Source organism: Melospiza melodia, chromosome 21, assembly GCF_035770615.1.
Source record: "Melospiza melodia melodia isolate bMelMel2 chromosome 21, bMelMel2.pri, whole genome shotgun sequence".
In the NCBI taxonomy this organism is placed as follows: Eukaryota; Metazoa; Chordata; class Aves; order Passeriformes; family Passerellidae; genus Melospiza; species Melospiza melodia.
In genome coordinates, this window is record NC_086214.1 from 6,283,427 (window position 1) to 6,304,569 (window position 21,143).

A 21,143-nucleotide genomic window follows, 5' to 3' on the forward strand; every position below is an offset into this window, starting at 1 on the left:
CCCCTCTCACAGAGACTATGGAGAATCCCCCCAGGGGCCGGGAGCCCTCACCTGGAGGGGTGTGTGGGACTCTCCCTCACACAGAGGCTCTGGGGCGCCTCCCAGGCGGAGCTTTGCGGGCTCCGTGCGCGGAGCGGGCCCGGCTGTGCGGGAGGCTCCGGCCGCGCGGGGGCGCTGCCCGCCCGTGTACTCCGGTTTCCCGGAGCGCGGCCATGGCGGGCGCGGCGCGGAGCGGGGGTAGCGCCGTGTGCCGCTCCCGGGACCCCGCCGTGTACCGCTCTCGGGACCCCGTCCGCAACCTGCGCCTACGGTGAGCGCTTGCCCGGCCCCAGCCCGGCTTCGCCAGCCCGCACAGCCCTGACGCTCCGCTCCTTCCCCGCAGGGTCCGTATCCAGCGGGTCGCGCCGGCCGGGCCTCTCCTGCCGCGGGTGCCGCCGCTCGCTGGCCCCGAGCGGCCGGGCCGGGCCGACGGCGCCGGCGATGCGGGAGCGGTGCCGCTGCGGGTGATCGCGGGCTCTCGCGCAGGCGCCCCGAGACCCCCGGAGGACGAGGAGGAGGAGGTGGAGGTGGGGTGGCAGGAGAAGCTCTTCAGCCAGGTGGGTGCACGGACAGGGGGTCGGGAGGGACTTCGCGGAACGGGTCAGATCGGAGGGGATCACTGAAGTCATCCAGTCCGACTCCCCTGCTCAGGCAGGGACCCCACAGCACGCTGCTCAGGCTTGTGTCCTGAGCTGTGGCTTTGATATACCTCCCTGTGAGGGAGGCTCCACGCCCTCTCTGGGCAGCCTGGTCAGGGCTTGGTAACGGCACAGGGAAGAAGTTCTTCCTTGTGTTCAGGTGGAACTTTCTGGGCATCAGTTCCTGCCCGTTCCACTTGTCCCATTGCTGGTCCCCAAGGAGCAGAGCCTCGTCCATGCTCTGACCCCTCCTTGCAGACACTGACAGTCAGGGATGAGGTACCCTCTCAATGTCTCTTCTCGAGGCTGAACAGCCCCAGCTCCCTCAGCTTTTCATTGTAAGAAAGGTGTTCCTTGATGAGCTTTGTCACCCTCTGCTGAACCTGCTCCAGGAGCTCCATGTGTCTCCTGTCCTGCCCAGAACTGGACAGGCTTGGGGGAGCTTCCTGACACCCCTTTTTGTGCGCCTCATTGTGGGGTTCCTTGTTTCAGGGTGAGCTGCTGTGCCCAAAGCTTTCCAGGTGGGCATCAGGAATGCTGCTGGCTGCCGCATGCCTGAGCAGTGTTGGAGCTGCTCTGGAGCTTGGGTTATAAGCTAGGATTCTCAAAGAGTCTTGTCTCTGGTGTGGCTTTGGAAAAAAGCTGGAAAATATTTGTGGCTTTGCCAAAGCTGGTGAAAGGCAGCTGTTTGTGCTTTACCTGTGGTGCTGTCAGTTTGAGGTGGATCTGTACCTGAATGAGTCAGCCTGCCAGACTCCCCTGGACTGGCAGTACCATGAGGAAATCCGAAAGCTGGAGAAGGCTGGAGGTCGGAAGAACTCTCGCATCTTCACCTACACCGACCACGACCGATTCACCAACCTGGAGGAGGTACCAGCTCTTAGTTACTCCGTGTCTGTCACAACTTCCAGTCCTACTGCAGAGGGAGCATTTCTTGGTTCTCAGCTGGGCACATACCCTGAGTGCAGGAGAACACACTGCTGCAAAGCAATTTCCCCTGGTGCCCCAGACCTGGGGTGGGGTGTCCTTGATTCAGAGGGATGGTCAGGACAGCCAGAGGGACTTGGCTCTGTAGGAGCACTGCTTGCTGGGTGGAGTGAGCTGTATTTTGTCACCAGAACAGTGAAGGAATTCTGCAGTCATTTAGCAAGTTGTCCTTGCACATGGTTGTGTGCATATCTGTTCCTTCCTCTATTGGGAAAGATGTCCAGTTCAGCTGGTTCCTGTCTGTTCTTCCAGCTCTGCCAGAAGGTAACTGACTTGGATCATGAAGAGCCATCGTATCTGGTCGAGAGGATGGCCAATGTGAGGAGGAGAAGACAGGACCGTAGGCCTGTGTAAGTTCAAAATTGGGCTTGAAACTTGTTCATGCAGGTTTCGTTGTGCCTGGTCCGTGGGAGCTGGTGATTTGTGCTGTGTCACACATACATCACACTGTGACTCCTCGTCATGGTGGGATTGAGGTGAGCTGTGACTGGTGCTGTTCTCTTGTTGACAGAGAAGCAAGTTCTCTGAAGTCAAAAATCATCACCTGGGAACCTTCAGAAGAATTTATAAAGAACAATCATGTAATTAACACACCTGTCCAGACCATGTACATCATGGGGGACTTGGGACCTTATGGGAAGTAAGTAAAATCCTGAAGTGATCATAATTTTCCAAAAGAAAATCCATCTTTCCTCCTTACTCAAAACTGCTGTTTCTTTCATTAGTTAAGGGGGGAGAATTCCAAGAGCTCAGTTACATGGGCTGCAATTTCTTTCTTCCTCTTTCTTCACTTGGGAGGTAGCTGTGGGTACATCCAAAAGGCTTCTAAACCAATGTAGGAAAGTGTGCATGTGTTCCCTTCTGTACCCCCAAGTTCCTTTACCAGCTCTGGTGTTCCAGAGCAAGAGAGTGTCCGTGTTCTCTGTTCAGACTGTGTTTTCCTGCTGTCCCCCTTCAGGCTTGGTCAGAGGGAGTACGAAAATGTGCTTTGCACAATCAAGGTGGATGGCAATGGGGTGATCACAGTGAAGCCTGACTTCACTGGCACCAAAGGAGCCTACAGGTGAGTGGAGCAGGGCTGGGACCTCTCCTGAGACTGGGGGCTGAAATGGCTGTTTCTTGGTCACCCTTCAGGCAGGGGATCAGCACTTAAATTGAGAAATATTTCATTTATTTCAAGGATTTCTAGGGAAATATTATTGTGTGCTTACGCTCAGTATCACTCTTGAGTGTGCTGTGTGGGGCTGTGGGGCAAACCTCTGGGGATGCAGGTTATCATGGAATGGTTTGGGTTGGATGGGGTCTCAAAGCCCATCTCATTCCACCCCCTGCCATGGGCAGGGACACCTTCCCTTAGCCCAGGCTGCTCCAAGCCCTGTCCAACCTGGCCTTGGGCATTTGCAAGGATGGGGCAGCCACAGCTGCTCTGTGCCAGGGCCTCCCCACCCACAGAGGGAAGAATTTCTTCCTAATACCCATCTAACCCTGCCCTCTGTCAGTTTGAAGCCATTCCCCCTTGTTCTACATTCCTTGTAAAATTACATTATGCATGTGATGGATGCAAGGAACTCTTCCATTTTGAGGGAATGATGCTGGCAGGTACCCGGGAGTGAGGAGAGGGCTGTGAGTGCCCTTGTGTCACTGCACAGGCTGGGTAGAGGGGACACTGCTGGGTCAGGAGGGCCCCATTGATACCTGTGCCTATTCTCTGCATAATGGGGGAGTTTTCCCCCTGTGTTTTGGGGCTCTGCAGGATCGAGGTGGATGGAGAGAAGCGGGAGGTGTGGGAATACACCATTGAGAATGCATCTGCCCAGGTGCAGCCAGAGGAGGAGGAGCGTGAGCAGCGTGTGTTCAGAGAGGTAAGTACTGCCCACGGAGCATATCCACTAGTTCTGACAGACAGAGGCAGCTCAGATCATCATGGAGATGGAACTGCTGCTGCTCTGCACACCTGAAGGGACAAAAATGTCACTGCCCTGAGCCTCATCATCTCAGGGAGCTGAGGACTGCAGCAAATACTCTCTGCTTCATCCCTTAAAGAGACCTTGTCTGTGGTTGTCCTGCCTCTGGCTGCAGTGATTTGGGAGTGAGAACTGATGTAAGAGCCCACCCAACTCCATGCCTTCTGTCACCTGCCAGTGTTTTTCCTTCCCTTTTGAGCAGTGGGCAAACCCTTTCCTTAATCTTCCTCTTGCTGCCTGTATATTTATTAAATGATGTCTTGTTATCTGTAATGTCCCAGGATATTGGGATCCCGTTTCACATCTTGATTTTTCTGAATTGCCTTTTTGTCTCTTGACAGTTTATGAAAGTACTTTTTGCTTTAGATTTTTATTTGTGCATTTCTTTTCTGGTTTTGTGGTCACCAAGGAAATCATTATTTCACTACACTCATCTCTGCCTGGCCATTTCCTTGGAATAGTCTGTACTTGTATTTTTCAGATATCATTTAAGATCTGATTCTTCAGAGCTCCTTTTCCCTTAAAACTGACCTTGGAGAACCCAAGCTGAAGTTCTGTGCAGTGTTAGCAGTTATGCATCAGTGCTCTATTAGATATTTATATCTCCATGTTTGTTGTAACAACCCCACATAAGCTAAGCCTGGTAATGACTTGAGTTTAAATGGTATACAGTTTAAGTTTTGCAGTACATAACAGCAGATATAATCAAAATGTCACTTTTGTTGTTGTTGTTGTTTTGTGTGTTCCCAGCTGTACGGGAGGCACAGGGATTACCTCAATGGGCTCGTGGGCTCAGACTTTGAAATGGTGAGTTCAGAAGCACTGCCAGGGACTGCAGCTCTGTTGTCTTTGGGGTCTGGTAACCTGGCTCACACAGTTTGCACTTGCAGCACAGTCTCCAAAGAATGTTTTGGTCTTTTGTGGCTTCAAGCAGAAAATTGGGTCAGAAGGGACGAGTGGCAGAGGATTTGGGGTCTGCAGAAATCCATCCTGCCTGTTCAGGTCCTGCTGGACACTGCAGTCTCTGTGAGGCTGTGTGCAGTGCCTCAAGGCCTGTGATTGTAGTACTTTGAGAAGGAAGGAGGGTTTGTGTCTTCAGGGACAGTGATTGCTGTTAATTTCTTCAGTGTCAAACAGCTCTTTGTGCATATAAACAGCCCCTCAGATTCTGACTCATGCAGTTTCCATTCTCACTGAATTATCTAAACTGCAATCTTTTTTTTGCTCAAATATTGCTGACAATACAGTGAATACAAATCAGTGAAATACAATACAAAACAGGGAAAGTTCTGCTTTCCAGTGCTTTGATAGAGTGTCTCAGTGCTTCCCCCTGCTCCCTCATCTTGGTCAAATGCAGGAGCATGACAGAAGCAGGACTGTGACTTCTGCAAGTGACTTCTCACTGTGTGTTTTATCAAGCTTGACATCTGTAAGAGATCTGTAAGAGACAGTAAATTCCTGTGGGGGGCTTTGGGGGGTTTGGTCTCTTTAGAGCCTCTTTCCAGAGGGACTGTTCACTTCTGGAAGGGATAGGACAAATCATGCCTCCTCCCTGGCCAGAGCAGTAAATCATTCATGTCCAAAAACCTGTGAAATACCTGTGTGAGGTGTGAGATGCTGTTGGGAAGGAATTGTTGAGGTTTCACCAGTGGTTGGTGAGCTCTTTATCTTGTTTATCTGCTAATTTTTCCAGCCTCTTCCTGGTACTCTGAGACTTTTTGTGAATGGAGAAATAGGTGAGTCCTTATTCTAAACAGTAATGTGGGTGTGCTAGGATGGCTGAGGGTATGATCCAAGGATTTTGGGATCCCTACATTCAAGAGGTCCTAGAATCCTTTACTTCCTCCTTCTCCCTGTTTCCTGCAGACTAATCCCTTGAGAGGCATTTACAGGTTGGAGGTTACAAATGCTGTAGCTGTTCTAAGAAGGCATCGATCTCAAAAAAGGAGAGCAGATTGCTATAATATCTATTAATTTCCCAAAGAAACCAATTAAATGTGTGAACTCCCTCATCTGCTTAGTGAAACAGAGACAGGGCTAGTCTGGAGGAGGAATCTTCTCTGTGGGTTACCTCCTGTTACTTTGAAGGCTTTTCCCAGCTTCCAGCAGTAACTGATTTTCCTTGAGGTTATTGGTGGTGGCTCTCCCAAAAATCTACAGTGAATGCTGGAAGGATTTGTATGGAATCAAACAGCTGAAGTTCATTCTCTCTCCTCAGTTTCAGCTCAAGGCTATGAGTATGACAACCTTTATGTGCATTTCTTCCTGGAGCTGCCTGACCGTGAGTATTCACATTCCCAGCCACATCACAGCAGCTGAAGAGGTGAAACAGGCATCAGAGCAGCTCTGCTGGGAGTCAGCAAAAATTAATGTTGAGGCTGGGATCTAGTCAGAGATTCAGAGCTAAAATGGCAGAACTCAGCTCAGGCTGGGATGTAGAGGTGGTGGTGACCACTCTGTCCAAACTTCATTCCTTATCTTGCAGAGAACATTCCTTCCTTCATTCCTTATCTTCCTGTGCTCCCCACCTCAGTGATCTTGTCTGATTTCAGTGCTTGCCATCATGCTTTGTGCTGATATTAACATATTAAATTTTGATGGATAAATAAGGCTCCCAGCACTTACATGCATGTCCTGCTGCATGTTTAATTCTCCTAAAGCTATGGCTCTGCCTCCCCTCTCTGGGTATATCTGTCAAGATCCACTTCTGCTATTCAGTACATTTAGATAAGGCTCTGCTTTTCTCTTCAACTGAGTTGGTAATTTTCATGTTCAGGGTGTTCTAAAGAGCAGTGCCTGGAACAGGACACGGAAAAGACATTTGAGGAACAGCTGAGAGAGCTGGGGGGGCTCAGCCTGGAGAAGAGGAGGCTCAGGGGGGACCTTCTCACTCTACAACTCCCTGACAGGAGAGTGGAGCCAGCCACATGTTTGTTAGTGGGATATAATTGATCTTTTTGGGCAGCATCACCTGCTTTCTCCCAGACAAGTAACAGGACAAGAGGAAACAGCCTCAAGTTGCACCAGGGGAGGTTCAGGCTGGACATGAGGAAGAATTTCTCTATGGAAAGGGTAGTCAGGCATTGGAAGGAGCTGCCCAGGGCAGTTCCATCCCTGGAGGTGTCCAAGGAATGAGTGGATGTGGCACTCAATGCTCTGGCCTGGTAGACAAGGTGGGGATCAGTCACAGGTTGGATTTGATGATATTGGAGAGCTTCTCCAACCTTAATGATTCTGTGAATGTCAGAGTGGGTGACCTTACCTTTTACCCCAGTCATCAGGGACTGACATTCCCCTTTGAGCTGCTCTGGTTTGTGAGTTTGGCCTCACCCCAAGCCTTCACTTTCTCCTGTCCCCTGCAGAGTGGTCAAGCTCCCCGTTCCAGCAGCTCTCAGGAGTGACACAGACCTGTGCCACCAAGGCAGTGGGCTGGGTAAGGACACTTTCACACCTGCAGAGCAATTTGAACAGGCAGTCTCTGGAGTGCAACATGTGTAACAAACTACAGATATATTCAGCAAATGTTCTGAGTTAGGGGCTCCTTTCAAGACCAGAGCATGTTTGGGATTCTCTTTATTCTAATTATACTTGTCATTTTTATAAGGGTCCAAATAATTTTTTTCACTGTCTCCAAATAAAACTGAACCAAATAAAACTACTCCCAAGCATTTTCTGGAATCCCACTTTTTTATTAATTCTTGCTGACTGATTGCCTTTGGAGCTTTGATTTTTGTGTTCTCCAGTGCTCTGAGTTAACCAAGCATTGTTCCATCTTGCCTGGGGCAGGAATGTGCAGAGACTCTACGTTGATTTTGAATTTTATCAGCTTTTTAATGTATTTTATATGTTTTCTACTACAAAAATAATTATACAACATTTTAGTAATACCATTGTTTGAGGTACTGTGCTTGGCTCGGCTCCTGTAAAGTTTGAGGCTGCCCTGTAGTTATGCAATTGACTGAGTTTGCATTGGAGGTGTGTCACTCCCCTTTTCCATGATGTTCAACATCCTGGCCATCAGCATGGCACTGGGGAGTGTATGCAGCTCCATCCTGCAGTCACATGTTTGTTAGTGGGGTAATTGATCTTTTTGGGCAACATCACCTGCTTTCTACCATTAGTTCCTTTCTCCCAGCTCTCTATGCCCTCTGCAGTGCTGATGATGAATTCTCCAGGAATCTGATCTCCTCCCTGTTCTTTCTCTAGGATAATGTGGCATACTTCTGCTACCCCTTCACTGCGGAGATGTTTTACACCCAAGAAGATGAAGGTGTGTTTCCTTGTTACTCTGAAATCCTTTGGTCCCACTGTAGCTGTCATGCTGTCTGTCCTGTTGGAGATGAAAGGATAGAGGGAGATGTTTCTGGTTCAACAAAAGTTCAGCCTGTCACCACACAGCCCCTGGACACATCCTGAGTTTGCCCAGGAATCCATTAGCATTTTTATGGATTCATTGATGTTGCCCTGTTCCTAGGCTGTAGGCAGCTTCATCCAGTTGGAAAACTGCTTGGATCTTGGTTTGTCTCTTTAAACCTGGAGTGCAGGGCTGTGGTGCTGTGCCTGCACAGAGCCCTGGGATGCTGCAGCTGGAGAACCAGGCAGCTTTTTTATACACAGCTAAAACTCTGTGCTGAGTCTTACATTTGTAGACGTGCTCAGTGACCTGTATAATCCCTAGATAGTTCATGTCACTTTGAAACTTCAGCTCTATTTTAAGCTGAGCTTCTGCCTGCTCCTGCTGCTTCTTCACCAATCCTATTGCTCTGTGGATGCAATTGCTGGGGACAGCACTGTGGCATGCCTTGCCACTTGAATCCAATGTACACTTTGGATCTGGGTATTCAACCAACACTAATGAATTTTCAGACTAGAAGAAACAAAATGAGTTTGTTTCATTGTGGGAAAAAGAAATGCTTGGAGAGATGGAGGAGAATCTAAGTTAATATTCCCCCAATAACAGTGGGAAGAGTCAGAGATAAACAGGTTCTGCTGTTTGGCTTCAGATCATTCACAAAAGATTGTCTTGACTGCTCAAAGATAATTGACAGCCTAGTCTAGACTTGCTCTTAAAGAATTTTCCCTAATTTTATCTTCAATACTTCTGTTTTCAGCCTCAGATCTGAGGATTTGGCTTTTACAAGGGAAACTAATCAACCATAAATCTTTGTTAGTCATTGTAGAAGAAATACAGAAAGGACTGTGGTGGAAGGGTGCTGGAGTGTGTTCAGAGAGGGAGCAGAACTGGGGGAAGGGTCTGGAGCACAAGGAATAGCTGAGGGAGCTGGGCAGACTCAGCCTGAAGAAAAGGTGGCTTGAGGAGGATCTTTTCATTTGCTACAATTCCCTGACAGGAGGGTAGAGCCACCTGGAGGTTGGGCTCTACTCCCAGAGAGCAAGGGGCAGAGCAAGAGGAAACCTCAGGTTGCTCCAGGGGAGGTTCAGGCAGGACACTAGGAGGGATTTCTTCCCATAATGGGTGTCAGGCTCTAAGAGGGGCTGCTCAGGGAGGTGATGGAGTCCCCGTCTCTGGAGGTGTCCTAGGAACAACTGGAGGTGGCACTCAGTGCTCTTGTCTGAGTGACAAAGTGGGGATTGGTCACAGGCTGGGCTCAATGATTTTTGGAGGTCTTTTCCAAGCTAAATGATTCTCTGACTCTTTGGCTTCCTACTAGTGGGGTTGGGCATTTAGCATTCTTTTTCTCACTGATAGTCTCCTTCCCAAAGCTGTGACCTGCTCCCCATCTTGCAGACAGCCTCCCTCAGTGGCCTGTTCTCTACTTTGAGGTCCTCTCCCTGGATTTCTGGCAGAGGTATCGTGTGGAAGGATATGGCTCCTTGGTGCTGCCAACATCTCCAGGTAAAGCATCCTTGGGACACTGTGTTAATTGTCTGGGAGAATGAGCTGAGTGCTTCCTCTTGGGGAGTGATTCAGTCCCAGGGATTTGGTGTACTCAAGGGAGCAGTCAGCTGTCTGGGGTGCAGCAAGGAAGGATGTGAGGCACATCTGGAGCTGCTGCCCTTGATCTTTGATACTGCCATCTCAACATCTGGTGTGATAAAGCTCTGGGGTGATGCTGTGCATCCACCTGCACAATGGCAGTAACCCTCTGTGTCCCACGTGGGATCTGGAGTGACCCCTGTGTGTTATGGGGAGATGCTGTTGGGCACAGGGTGCTTTCAGCACTGGCTGTGTGACTAGAATGGGCTGACTCAATGGGAACATGCTTTTAGAACATTTCTGATCCTGTGCAGTGTTTCCATTTCTACACAGCTCTGGGTTGGCTCACCAGGTATCCACCTGCCTTTGTGTCCTCTGTGACTGAATAAATCACAGGTCACAGCTGCTAAGCTGTCCTCTTGTCCTGGCCAGGTGTCCACATGCTCACCATCCCTACGTGGCGTCCCGTGGGTCTGGGACCTGTGGCTGAAATGAGGAGGTTTTTCATTGGGGGCTCTCCTGAGCTGGAGGACTTGACCTACATCCGGATACCATCGACCTTCAAGGTGGGCTCAGCTGTAGAGGAGCCTCTTGCCAGGGTGGTGCATTTTGTTCTTGTGTTCAGGTGTCCCATGGTCAGCCTGGACCAGATTTGAGCAAAGATGAGCTGCTGGTCCTGTGCTTCTCACTAAAGAAATGTCTCTTCTGTGAGTCTTGTAATCCTGAACAGAGGAATGAGCAAACACTGAGGCAGAGCTGTGCCTCTGAGGGGTGAGCAGCTTAGAGAAGTGGGGGAGCATGGGCCAAAGCCTTGGCTTGCCCTGCTTATACAGTGTTTGTCAGGTCAGCATTTGGTACCAGCTGTAGACTGCTCCTGGGTTTCTGTGAGGAATTTGGGCTGTGTTATGCCTGAAACAGCTTCCTGAAGCAAGAAGCTGATGGGTGTGAGGCAGGTAGAAGCTTCATGTTCTTGAGTAAGTTGCAGAGGTGGCTGCTCGTGAATGAGCAGGGTGATATTAGTGGCACCTTTATGTGGGAACAAGCCCTGAAGTGTGACAGTGGTCACAGGGGCTCTTGGATGAGGGAAGAGACGAAAATGTTGACTCCATGTTCAGAAGGCTTGATTTATTATTTTATGATATATATATATATTACATTATAACTATACTAAAAAGAAATGGAAGGAAAAGGTTCACCTCTGAAGGCTAGCTAAGAATAGAATAGAAAAGAATGATAACAAAAGGCAGCTCACTCAGACTCTGTCTGAGATAGCTTGGCCTTGTTTGGCCATTAATTATAAACATCTAAGATGGGCCAATCAAAAATCCACCTGATGCATTCCACAGCAGCAGATAATAATTGTTTACCTTTTGTTTCTGAGGCCTCAGCTTCTCAGAATGAATAAAAATCCTAAGAAAAGATTTCCACTAAAAGATGTCTACGACACTGAAGCAGTTGTTGAAACCCTGCCCCAGCACTGCACTGTCAGCTTGCATGTGTTTAGGTCCTGCCCTCAACACAGCCTGGAACTGTGTGCCCTTCTTTGCAGCCTTGCAGGGAAGGGAGGACTGAGCCCACAGGAGTTTGTGCTCTGGTGGAACAGGCTTGTTTTCACTCTGGGGTTGCTCTAACCTGTGCCATCTCTGCAGGGAAAGCGCTTGAGCCGCTTTGGTTTCCGGACAGAGACCACGGGGAGCGTCACCTTCCGCCTCTGCTGCCTGCAGCAGTCCAGGTGAGTGCAGCACAGGGAGTGTGAGCTCCATCAGCTCCATCAACTCCATCAGCTCCATCTCCTGTGCTGCTTTTGGCAGCCCTGAGCTGCTGGTGTGCTTCTGTGCAGAGCCTTCCTGGAGAACAGTGCCCTGAGACAGCGCATGCAGAGTGTCCTGGACCGACTGGGAGGCTTCAGCCAGCAGAGCTCTGTCTACAATGTTTTGGGTGAGGCCTTCAGTGTCATTGTGTCTTGGTGAGCTTTGGCTCCCTTTTTACAGTGTGGGCAGGGTATTTCAGGAGAATCCATTACTGTGGGAGTGATAAAGTCCATGGCAGAGGTTAAATGTTCTGCTCTGAGCTGGAAACTTCAGGAGGAATCAGCTCTGAGCGGGCAGGAGAGATAACCACTGTGTGAGGGATAACCACTGTGTGAGGGATAACCACTGTGTGATAACCACTGTGTGAGGGCACAGCCTGGACTGGGCAGAGCTGGTGGCACCAAGGCACAGGCTCTCTCTGATTCCATTGTGTACAGAAATCAGAGAGCAGCAGGTGGAGCAGCACAGGTGCTTTGGTGGTGTAACCTATTCATAGAAAGTGGGATCCTGCAGCAGGAGGGATGATGTTCACTGAAAGGACACATCCCTCCCCTTCCCTGAGGCTGTCTCATGCATTGTGGCCTGCTGTCACCTCTGTGTTGCAGAGGCTTTCCAGCGGGCACGGCGCCGGATGCAGGAGGCACGGGAGAGCCTTCCCCAGGACCTCATCAGCACCTCTGCCTCTGCTCTGCCCCAGCCACTGGAGCCATGAGCCTCACCTCTGCTGCTGCTCGGAGCACCTGGCATCCTCCCTCCAGCACAAGCTCCCAGCCCTCAGCAGGAGTCCCAGTGCTGGTGCCTGGAAGCTTCAGAAGCCCTTCCTTTTTTGCTTTCCTTGGATAGGGGAGAGAGCTTCTAACACCTCCAGACCCAGAATCTGCATTTCCACAGGTATCTGTGGAAGGAGCCCTGTTTTTCAAGGCCCTTTGTTACCAGGCTCTTACATACAGCCAGTTTTTCACATTTCTTCTGAAATACTGGCATGGAACCTGTGAACCCTGTAACACCTTTTCAGGGATTGAAAAGGAAATAATGAGAAAAATTGTAAATTTAGTTTTCTTCTTAGAGAAGAGGGTGATGTTGAAGGCCAAGGCATGGATGCTTTTTGAGATTAATGGAATGACTAGATAACTTTTTGAGAAATGCTGATAATTGTTGTTAGCTGTTTTGTACTGGACAATCAATAGTAAAATTAATCCATCCACCTCTACCTTAAGACTGATTTATTCCTAGAGAGAGAGCTCTCTGCCACATGTAGTACATGAAATTCAAGCAAAGGAGACAGATGGAGAACTGGACAAAAGGATTACATTCTGGATTTTCTTGTGTGCTCATAAGGTCTGGCTCTGAAGTGGTGAGCAGGAGGTTTCTTTGTTCAAGAACACAATTGAAAACACACCTTCCCCTTAGCTCACCACACAGCTTTGGGGGTTGGAAGGTTTGCAGACAGTGAGAGCAGTTGATAACATTTGCACAGCAGCTGAACTTTGAACTGTTCAAGCTGTTCATTTGAGGTTGATATTTGTTGGTGGTTCATTGTTGCATCTCTGATTGCAGAACACTGTGGTGCTTCCTGGGAAGGCTTGTGTTTACCCACTCTTTACCAGTTTCTTCTGTTATTTTCTCTTTTTCCTTCCCCTATTTTTATTTCTGTCTCAAGTTCAGAGGAACATAGCTCCCTGCAGACTGACAGTGCTGTGCTGGTTTGTGCACAAGTCACATTTCCATGTGTTTTCTGTTCCAAACAAAGAATGGGAAGAGAAATCTCAAGCTCAGACCATGCAGGTTTGAATGTGTCTGTGAATTTAGGATTCAGAGGCAGGATATGAAATATGAATTGGCCATCCTTCTTTTGCTCTGCACATTCCTCCTTCACAGGGAGCATGAGACACATGGTTGCAGCCACATGTGTGGTTATTGGAACATCCCCTTCTTCCCTGGTGCTCCATTATTTTCCTCACTCCCTTCTTGCCATTTTGAGGTTGTCCCAGTCTTCAGTGACAAAACAAACTCCAAAAAGGAATCAGCATCTCTCAGAGTTTGTTCTTGCTTGACCTTTGCTGTAATTCCTAGATCTGTCTGGCAGCTTGAATCTATCTGGCAATTGCAATTATAAGTGGACTTTTGTTCACTTTTCTTGCCTGTTGCCCCTCATTTTGGTGGAGGAGGCTGCCAGAATGTGTTGGATGATGCTGGCCTGTGCAGCAGAGCAGTGTCCTTGGCCTGGTGATGTGCCTGGTGCTGGTGTGAGCACTCTGCAGGTACCACATGTGGGGCTGGAAGAGCAGAACTGATCTCTGTGTTCTGTCATGGTCTGTGATGGCTGACCCAGGAGGAAAAGCATTCAGTGAGTATGCAGCACTTCTTATCTCTTTATTTTAATCATTATTCACATTGTGGCCTCGTGTGTTTATCACACTCTTCTGGGTGTTTTTGTGGTGCTGATCACCAACAGCTGAACTGCATTTCTCTGAAATGCTTCTCAGGATGGAGTTAAAATGTTACAAGAGTAATTTTTTATCAATAAAGTAACAAAACACCTTTTTAATCAAGATGATGCCAATGGCAGATCCTGTTAGAATGGAGTTTTCTGATGAGGTCAGGTTCCTGACTCATTGATCGATTATTATGGCAGGATTTAGTGTCCTGAGAGTGAGATGCCCTAAGATGTACATAATTATATTATTTTGCTACTTAAAATTTTCCTCGTGAGTTTCTCTATCCAGAGTTCTAAAATTCAAAATTACTAGAACCAAGCAAGCAATTCTTCCAAAATAAGAGACTGCAGTTCTTGATTGTCATGCTTGCAGCCTCCTTGGCCTGGCAGAATAAAGTGGTGCTGGTAAAAGCTGGTTTGAAGAGTCCCCTCAGCAAATGCCCTTTGAATTTGCACTTTTATAAATTAAACTAGCAAATTTCCATATACATGTACACATAGGAAAATGTCACTGATCTTTTAGTCACAGCTGGCATTTGTACTCTGAGCCTGCCAAGGAATCTGGAGAGGAGGGGTGCACAGCTGGAACTGGAGGTCACCAAATTGATTAGAGTGATGGATGTAACACCTCTCCTATGAGGAGAGGCTGTGAGAATTGGCATTGTTCAGCCTGGAAAAGACAAGAGTTTTGTTTCTTTAATTGGTGTTACCTAATTGTGGCCTTCCAGTTCCTGAGTGGAGTGACAAGAAGATGGGGAGAAACCATTTACAAGGGCCTGGAATGACAGGTCAAGGGGAAATGGCTTCCCACCAACAGAGGGCAGGGTTAGGTGGGATATTGGGAAGAAATTCTTCCCTGTGAGGGTGGGGAGACCTTGGCACAGGGTGCCCAGAGCAGCTGTGGCTGCCCCATCCCTGCAAGTGTCCAAGGACAGGTTGGACAGGGGAAGGTGTCCCTGCCATGGCAGGGGATTGGAATGAAGTGAATTTTAGTATCTCTTCCAACCCAAACTGTTCCATGAATCTATGATTCTGTGACTGGAGTGGGGTTTTTATGCATTTTCCAGGTGTGCATAGGGAGATTGAAGAGGAGATGGGCCCTGGGGACAGGCAGGAGGGGACACCAGTGTCCTCCCTGGAGCCATGAGGAGGTCACTGCTGGAACTGTCCCTACAGCTCTCACCAGAGGGGTGCCCATACAGGGAAACTGAACAGGAGAAGTGAGAGGAAGGACTGTTGTGGGGGCACAAGAGCTGGGGATGGGTGGGCACGAGTCAATGAGACAGGGGACCCCTGAACTGAAAGGGGATGGCAGGAGGAGCCTCCAGCAGGCACAGGCCAGGAATTGCTGCAGATTCTTGGGGGTCCCAGAGTGGGTCTGGCAGTGAGACTCGGGGGTCTGTGCATGGCTGGCAGCCCCCCAACTCTGGCTACACCAGCTGCAGCAGCATAGCTGGGTTCTCTGAGGCTTTGTCTGCTTCTTCCTTTGAGCAGACTGGAGCTAGGATGGGTTTTTGAGAGCCAACTGAACTTCCAGCTGAACGGGCATCTGTCCAAGGCTGAATCCAGCAGCCTCAGCGGTGCTTTGGGCTGCTGGGGGCAGGACTCAGCCCAAATGCCCTCAGGACCTTCCAGGGTTGAATTGAATGAGCTGTGCAAACAAAAGGGAATGGCAGGAATGGTAGCTTGGTGAAGGAAAAGGATGTGGGCAGTTCACAGAGCCTGGGTGATGCAAATCAACATCCATTAGAAATTCCAGTGTAAATGTAACAGGAAAAAAAAATCCTAGAGATGAGTCGTTCACATGACTGGAACAGCTTCCCACCAAAGTCAGACTGCAGGAATGAGTTTTGGTCTCAGTGGAGGAAGGTTTGGGCTGTGAAAACTTAAATCTGGGGACTTGCCAGGAAATCTCAAATGGTGCATTAGGCTTGGCCCCATTCCAGCACTGGGGATGTGCACCAGGAGTTGCATCCTTCCTTTGTGAAGGACACTGGGATGTGCACAAGGAATGTTGGAGAAGGCTGTTGGGGTGTGCACCAGGAGGGGATTTTGGGGACATCACTGGAATGTGCACCAAGAGGGGTGCTTGGGAAGGACCTGGGGTTGTGCATCAAGAGGGATGTTTGGGAAGGATGGTGGGATGTGCACCAAGATGAGGGGTTTGGGATGTGTGTAACTGCAGCAGGACCATGTGCTACAGAGATCTGTCCTGCCCCTGGCTGGTGTGGGGAGGGGAGGAGTATTTTATTTGCACCACAGGGTTTAAGTGGTCGTTATTAACTCCCTACTGGAGGTTGATTGTTGGATCAATATGTTTTAATTTTAGCCACGGGGTTGGAGTAGCAGAGGAAGGCTTCCAGCAACAAAGGGAAGTTCTGGGCTGGTTTGCCTCTCACCCCCTGCTGCTGTTTTATTCATGCTCACTGTTCTCCCAAGGTGCAGCCCACGTTCTCTGCAGTTAATGCCAATATTTCAATGCACGGCAGAGTAAAGCTGACCTGAGCAAAATCCCACTTCATTGGATCAGTCAAGAAATAAATGTCCATGTGCCCTGGTCCTGCACTGAAATGATTGCTTTGGTTTGATTGAATATCCCTCATTGCTTTGGTTCGAGCAGGTTTTTAAGTGAACCCTAGTGCCGTGCAGGCTGGAGATGCTTCCCTTTCTCTCTCCTCTGTCAAAATCATTTTCTAGAGTAACACAGAATATCAGAAGGGACTGACAGAATCAGACTTCTCTATAATTTATTCACAAGTTCTTGTACTAAAAATCATCTGACTTTCACAACAGTTGGCAGGATTTCTACAATGCGCGAAAGTGAAACTTGTCTTGGAGGTGTGTGATTCCAGGTTGTTTCAAGATTTCCAGATCTGAGATTGAGATAATCAGCTTTTGGGAAGGTGGGGAAGGTGAGCTTCCCATGGCTTAATGTGACCTTAGAAATCCAGAAAGGTCAGGCTGACTATCAGGGTATAATGCACGAATTTCTTCAGGCAGTGTAACAGATGACAGATGCTCATCTGTGAAAAACCTGAGCAATGTTTTTCAACTTGTTCCTTACATAAAGGCAGAGAATACAGATCATCCCTATCACATGTTTTCTTTTTTCTGTAGGAAATTTTCCTGTGCAGGGCACTGGCAGTGGCAGCTTGCACCTGAGTGTGTTGTCAGGCTGCTGCTGGAGGCATGAGGAGGTGGAGGGAGCCTGTGATTCCTTTTAGGTGATTCTTGTTTCTCTGGGGTATTCCTGTCCCACTCTGCCACTCCCTGGGAAATCTTGTTCCGTCTGCTCATGTTCTTGTGAACGCCATGATGCTCTTACAGCTCTGGACATGGGATTGGGAGTGAGAGATGAGACAAGCTGTAGAGAAGGGAATGTCCACTTTTCCTATTGCTGCTGGAAATAATGAGCCCTTATAATGTCTGATTTTTTGCCACCACAGATGTGTTCAAAAGGCTGAATTGCCTCTCCTTCTCCTTGGTCACCTCTCTTTTTCCTTTGTTTACCATGTCCTGTCCCATTTTGACTTTTTCAGCCACAGCACATGGCTCTTCCCAATTTTCCACCCCCATCCAATGTCTTTCTGAGTGCCTTCCCTCAGCTTCTCCAAGTCATGGCACAGTTCCCCTTCCTCCCAGCATCATCTCCCTGTTTGCTGAGTGGGGACAGGAGTCCTGTCCCTGGAAAGACCCTGGTGCAGCATCTTTCCATCCTTGGACAAATGAGATTGCAGCCTGTGCTAGCTGTCCAAAAGCAACTTTTAATGTCTGTTGGCATGGAGACAAGCATTTGAGCAATTGGCACTGACATACCTGCTTCTCTCAGGCAGGGAGAGGCAACCTCCAGCTGGATCTACTTGTGACCATGATCATATGGACCTTTCCCTGTGCTGTTCCTGCCCTCCCTGGCATCTCCCTGTGGGCACTGAGTGGGATGAGGGGTGAGTCTCCCTTGCAGGGAGGTGGTGTGGAGTGGCCCATCCACCTCATCCCTTCCTTGCCTCTCAGATCCTCCTAAGCCTCAGGACTTAGCCTGTGTTCTTGGCACAGAGAGTGCCTCCCTGGCTCCCTCAGCACTGATGTGCTCTGTGACTCTGGTCCTCCATGAACGGCTTTCCAGCCTAATCCTCGACAAATAACTTCCAGCAGCTCTTCCAGGATCTCTGTCTTTTCCCTCCAAAGTGAATAGTGTCGCTGAAGTGCCAGCAGTGACTGAAAATGAATGAATGAGCAGCTTCAGGTGGCTTCTGATTCACAGCCAAGCTGCAGCTCAGGGCTGCACTCTGGATTTCCATCACGTTCACACTGTCAGCTTCACCCTGAGCCCAGCACTTGCTTTTCTCTGTGCTTCTGTTGAGGATTTATTCTGCACCCCCTTGTTGTGTCTGAACTCTTCCATTGGCAGTTGTGGTTCTGTCTCTCCTGATAGAAGTCCTTGAGGACAGGATTGATCTTGGATCTGCTGCAGCTGCACCAGCCATCCTCTGCAGACTCTGCTCAAAGCACCTCTGTAATTCCTCATGTGTCTTTGGGTTTCTGGGCTGCCTAAAAGGCTGCCTAAACACCTGAAAGTCCATCCATACACTGAGTGCTGCAGGCACAGGCACTGTTCCAGCGAGCTGTGCCTCTGGCTCCCTGGATTTGCAAGCCTCTGTTGCCTGTAGCACAAGTGAGGAGCTGTGTGAGCCTCTCCATGAGCCCCTGCATGTCCAGGACTCTTGGCAGACCTATCACCCCACAGCCATGTCTCAAGTCTTTGGGTTAGATCCTGACACACAGAAGAGCCTTGCCTTGCAGAAGGCTGAGCTTGGAGAGCATGTGACACAAGGGGCCAGAGCACGGAGAGTGTGGGACATTGGAACCATCTTGGGAACAGCCTCTTCCCTCCACAGGGTGCTGAGAGGTATCAGGGGAGGTGAAACCCCATGGTGGGCACTAGAGGGCTGCTCTGACACCAGACAAGGTCTTTCCCTTGCAGTATGATGGTGGCTTTGTACATCCTTCCACGAGTGAGACCATCCCTGGCACTGGAGTGATTCACAGCAATAAGGTCTGTGTCAGTAAATCAGTGCAGCACCAGCAGGAGAAATGCTGTGCCTTCACCTGAGCTGTGCCATCACCTGAGCTGTGCCTTCATCTGAGCTGTGCCTTCACCTGAGCTGTGCCTTCATCTGAGCTGTGCCCAGCACCTAAACTGTGCCCAGTACTAAAGTTCCACCACTGAGACCTCTCAGCACAATGGGATCCTGCTCCTGCACTCCCAGCTGAGGTGCCCACAGGTATCCCTTGACATCAGGGCTCTTTAAAGGCACCTGGATGGTGGTGACCAAAAATCCTGTTCCCTGTTCCACTTCTTGGCATGCACAGAGCTGGTTTTCATGCTAATACATGTATGGCTGGGAGCAGGAGTTTCAAATCTCTGGGAGGGAGATGGGCCTTTCCCCTGCAGGAAGCCTTGACCCCGATGGTTCAAGGTCTCCAGGAAAGCCCAAGGGCACAGACTTTATTATGGGGATGTTTTAAAGAAAACCCCAAGGACACAGAGTTTATTATGGGGATGTTTTAGATTTATAAAAGGGATGTTTTAGAGAGGAAGCAAAGGTGCTAAAGGGATGGATATGATTAATTAGGGAAAAACACACAAGGGATAATATGGGAATATTGGGGTGGCCCTGATGTAATCGGGTTGTGCTGGCCCAGGGGGATGAGCTCTTCCGGAGGAGCGGGAAGGGAGCCCTAACTCCGCCTCGGGGGTACCGGAGGTGCCGGGGGTGCCAGGGTTTCTGGGGTACCGGGGGTACCGGGGGTGTCGGGGATACCGGAGATGCTGGGGTTACCGGGTGTACCGGAGGTGCCGGGGGTGCCAGGGTTTCTGCAATACCGGGGGTACCGGGGCTACCGGGGGTGCCGGGGTTACCGGAGATGCCGGGGTTACCGGGTGTACCGGAGGTGCTGGGGGTGTCGGTCGGGGTTACCGGGGGTACCCGGGGTACCGGAGAGCGACTCCGCAGGTTCTGGCTGGAGCCGCCAGGGGGCGCCGCGTCCCAGAGGCGCGCTCGGAGCCCGGGCCGGGTTCACCTTTGGGGAGAGAGGGACAGTGAGATTACCGGGGCTGTGAGGGCTAACCGGGGATGTGCGGCCTAACCGGGGCTGTGCGGGAAAAACGGGGCACTGAGGGGGAGCAGGGTTCTGTGGGGCGAGCGGGGCTGTGCGGGACAGTGCGGGGTGAATGGGGTAGAGTGGAGCTGTGCAAGGGGGGCCGTGCGTGGTTTGTGGGACAGTGCGCAGTGAGCGGGGCTGTGGGGGGTGAGCGGGTGAGCGGAGCCATGCGCGGTGAGTGAGGTGTTGTGTGGGGTGGTGTGTGGGGTGTGCGGGTCATGAGGCGTGAGTAGCGCTGTATGCAGGCTGAGCTGCGTTGGATTTGGCCGTAACACCCGCGGGGGAGACCGCAGCCTTTGCACAGGGTACCCCGGTATCCCAGCCCCGGGCACCCCAGGGATGCTGGACACTGCCGGACTGCAGGAACCGCGGCCCCGTGGCTGGATGCGATGGCTCCAGGACGTGCAGGAACCTGCAGGCCCCGGCTGTGGGAGATCCCGCAAACTGGCAATGTCTGTGTGAGCCCTGCTGGCACTTCTCTGCTCCCTGCGGGGCTGGTTTTGGGGTCCTCAGGGTGGACCCCCAACATGTCCTGCTTGTCCCCAGGCCGGGGGGCAGAGCCAGCCCGTCCTGTTGGTGCCACCAAACCTCGCTGTCTGCAGGAGCCCCAGCACCGCTGCCACCGCCCCGGGGACACCCAGGGGTGACCCTGCTCTTGGGGCTGCCCTGCTGTGCATCCCTCCACACCCTTAAGAGCACGGCGATGTGATGTCCACAGGTATGACCTCCCCAGGTGTGATCCCTCCCGATGTTATCCCCAGATGTGACTGCCTCTTGTGCCCCCCCCCAAGTGTGACGTCCCTTGGGTGTGACCTGCAGCTGCGACCTTCTCGCGGGGACCCTTCCCAGCGAGACCCCTTCCCATAGACGAGACTCCCCCACGTCTGAGGTCCCCTGGGCGCATGACCTGCAGCTGTGACACCTCATTTTCCCTCGGGCGCGACCCCCCCTCCCCGGTGATATCCCCTTGTCACAGCCGTGACCTTGCCATCTGTGCCATCCCCTCCTCCGGTGGGCTCCCCGCGATGTGAGACCCCGCATGCCGCCTCCCCTCAGTCTGACTGAGATGTGAGAATCCCTGTGCCAGGTCCCCCTGCCGGTCCCCCCCGCCATGGCCGGGTCCCCGCCGTGTCCCCCGCCCCTCTCCGCAGCGCCGCACGCATGCTC

At 50.6% G+C, this 21,143-nt stretch overlaps 1 protein-coding gene across 1 annotated transcript; it reads left to right on the forward strand.

Annotated features, from left to right (window-relative positions):
• The first annotated feature begins 212 nt into the window (after nucleotides 1-212).
• MKS1 (MKS transition zone complex subunit 1) lies at nucleotides 213-12,587 on the forward strand. The gene is made up of 17 exons (XM_063174239.1): nucleotides 213-310; nucleotides 383-596; nucleotides 1,392-1,547; nucleotides 1,917-2,014; nucleotides 2,176-2,304; nucleotides 2,623-2,727; nucleotides 3,418-3,526; nucleotides 4,379-4,435; nucleotides 5,322-5,364; nucleotides 5,847-5,909; nucleotides 6,991-7,061; nucleotides 7,835-7,898; nucleotides 9,378-9,485; nucleotides 9,999-10,132; nucleotides 11,216-11,298; nucleotides 11,407-11,504; nucleotides 11,983-12,587. The coding sequence occupies exons 1-17, from the start codon at nucleotides 213-215 to the stop codon at nucleotides 12,087-12,089; spliced, it is 1,737 nt and encodes a 578-aa protein (XP_063030309.1). The 3' UTR covers nucleotides 12,090-12,587.
• The last annotated feature ends 8,556 nt before the right edge of the window (nucleotides 12,588-21,143 follow it).

Excerpts from the sequence above, each read along its gene's own strand:
- MKS1 (XM_063174239.1), top strand. The coding sequence starts at position 213 with ATGGCGGGCGCGGCGCGGAGCGGGGGTAGCGCCGTGTGCCGCTCCCGG. Across the intron at positions 311-382 it reads GTCCGCAACCTGCGCCTACG|GGTCCGTATCCAGCGGGTCG; the intron begins GTGAGCGCTTGC and ends CCTTCCCCGCAG. Across the intron at positions 10,133-11,215 it reads GGATACCATCGACCTTCAAG|GGAAAGCGCTTGAGCCGCTT; the intron begins GTGGGCTCAGCT and ends CCATCTCTGCAG.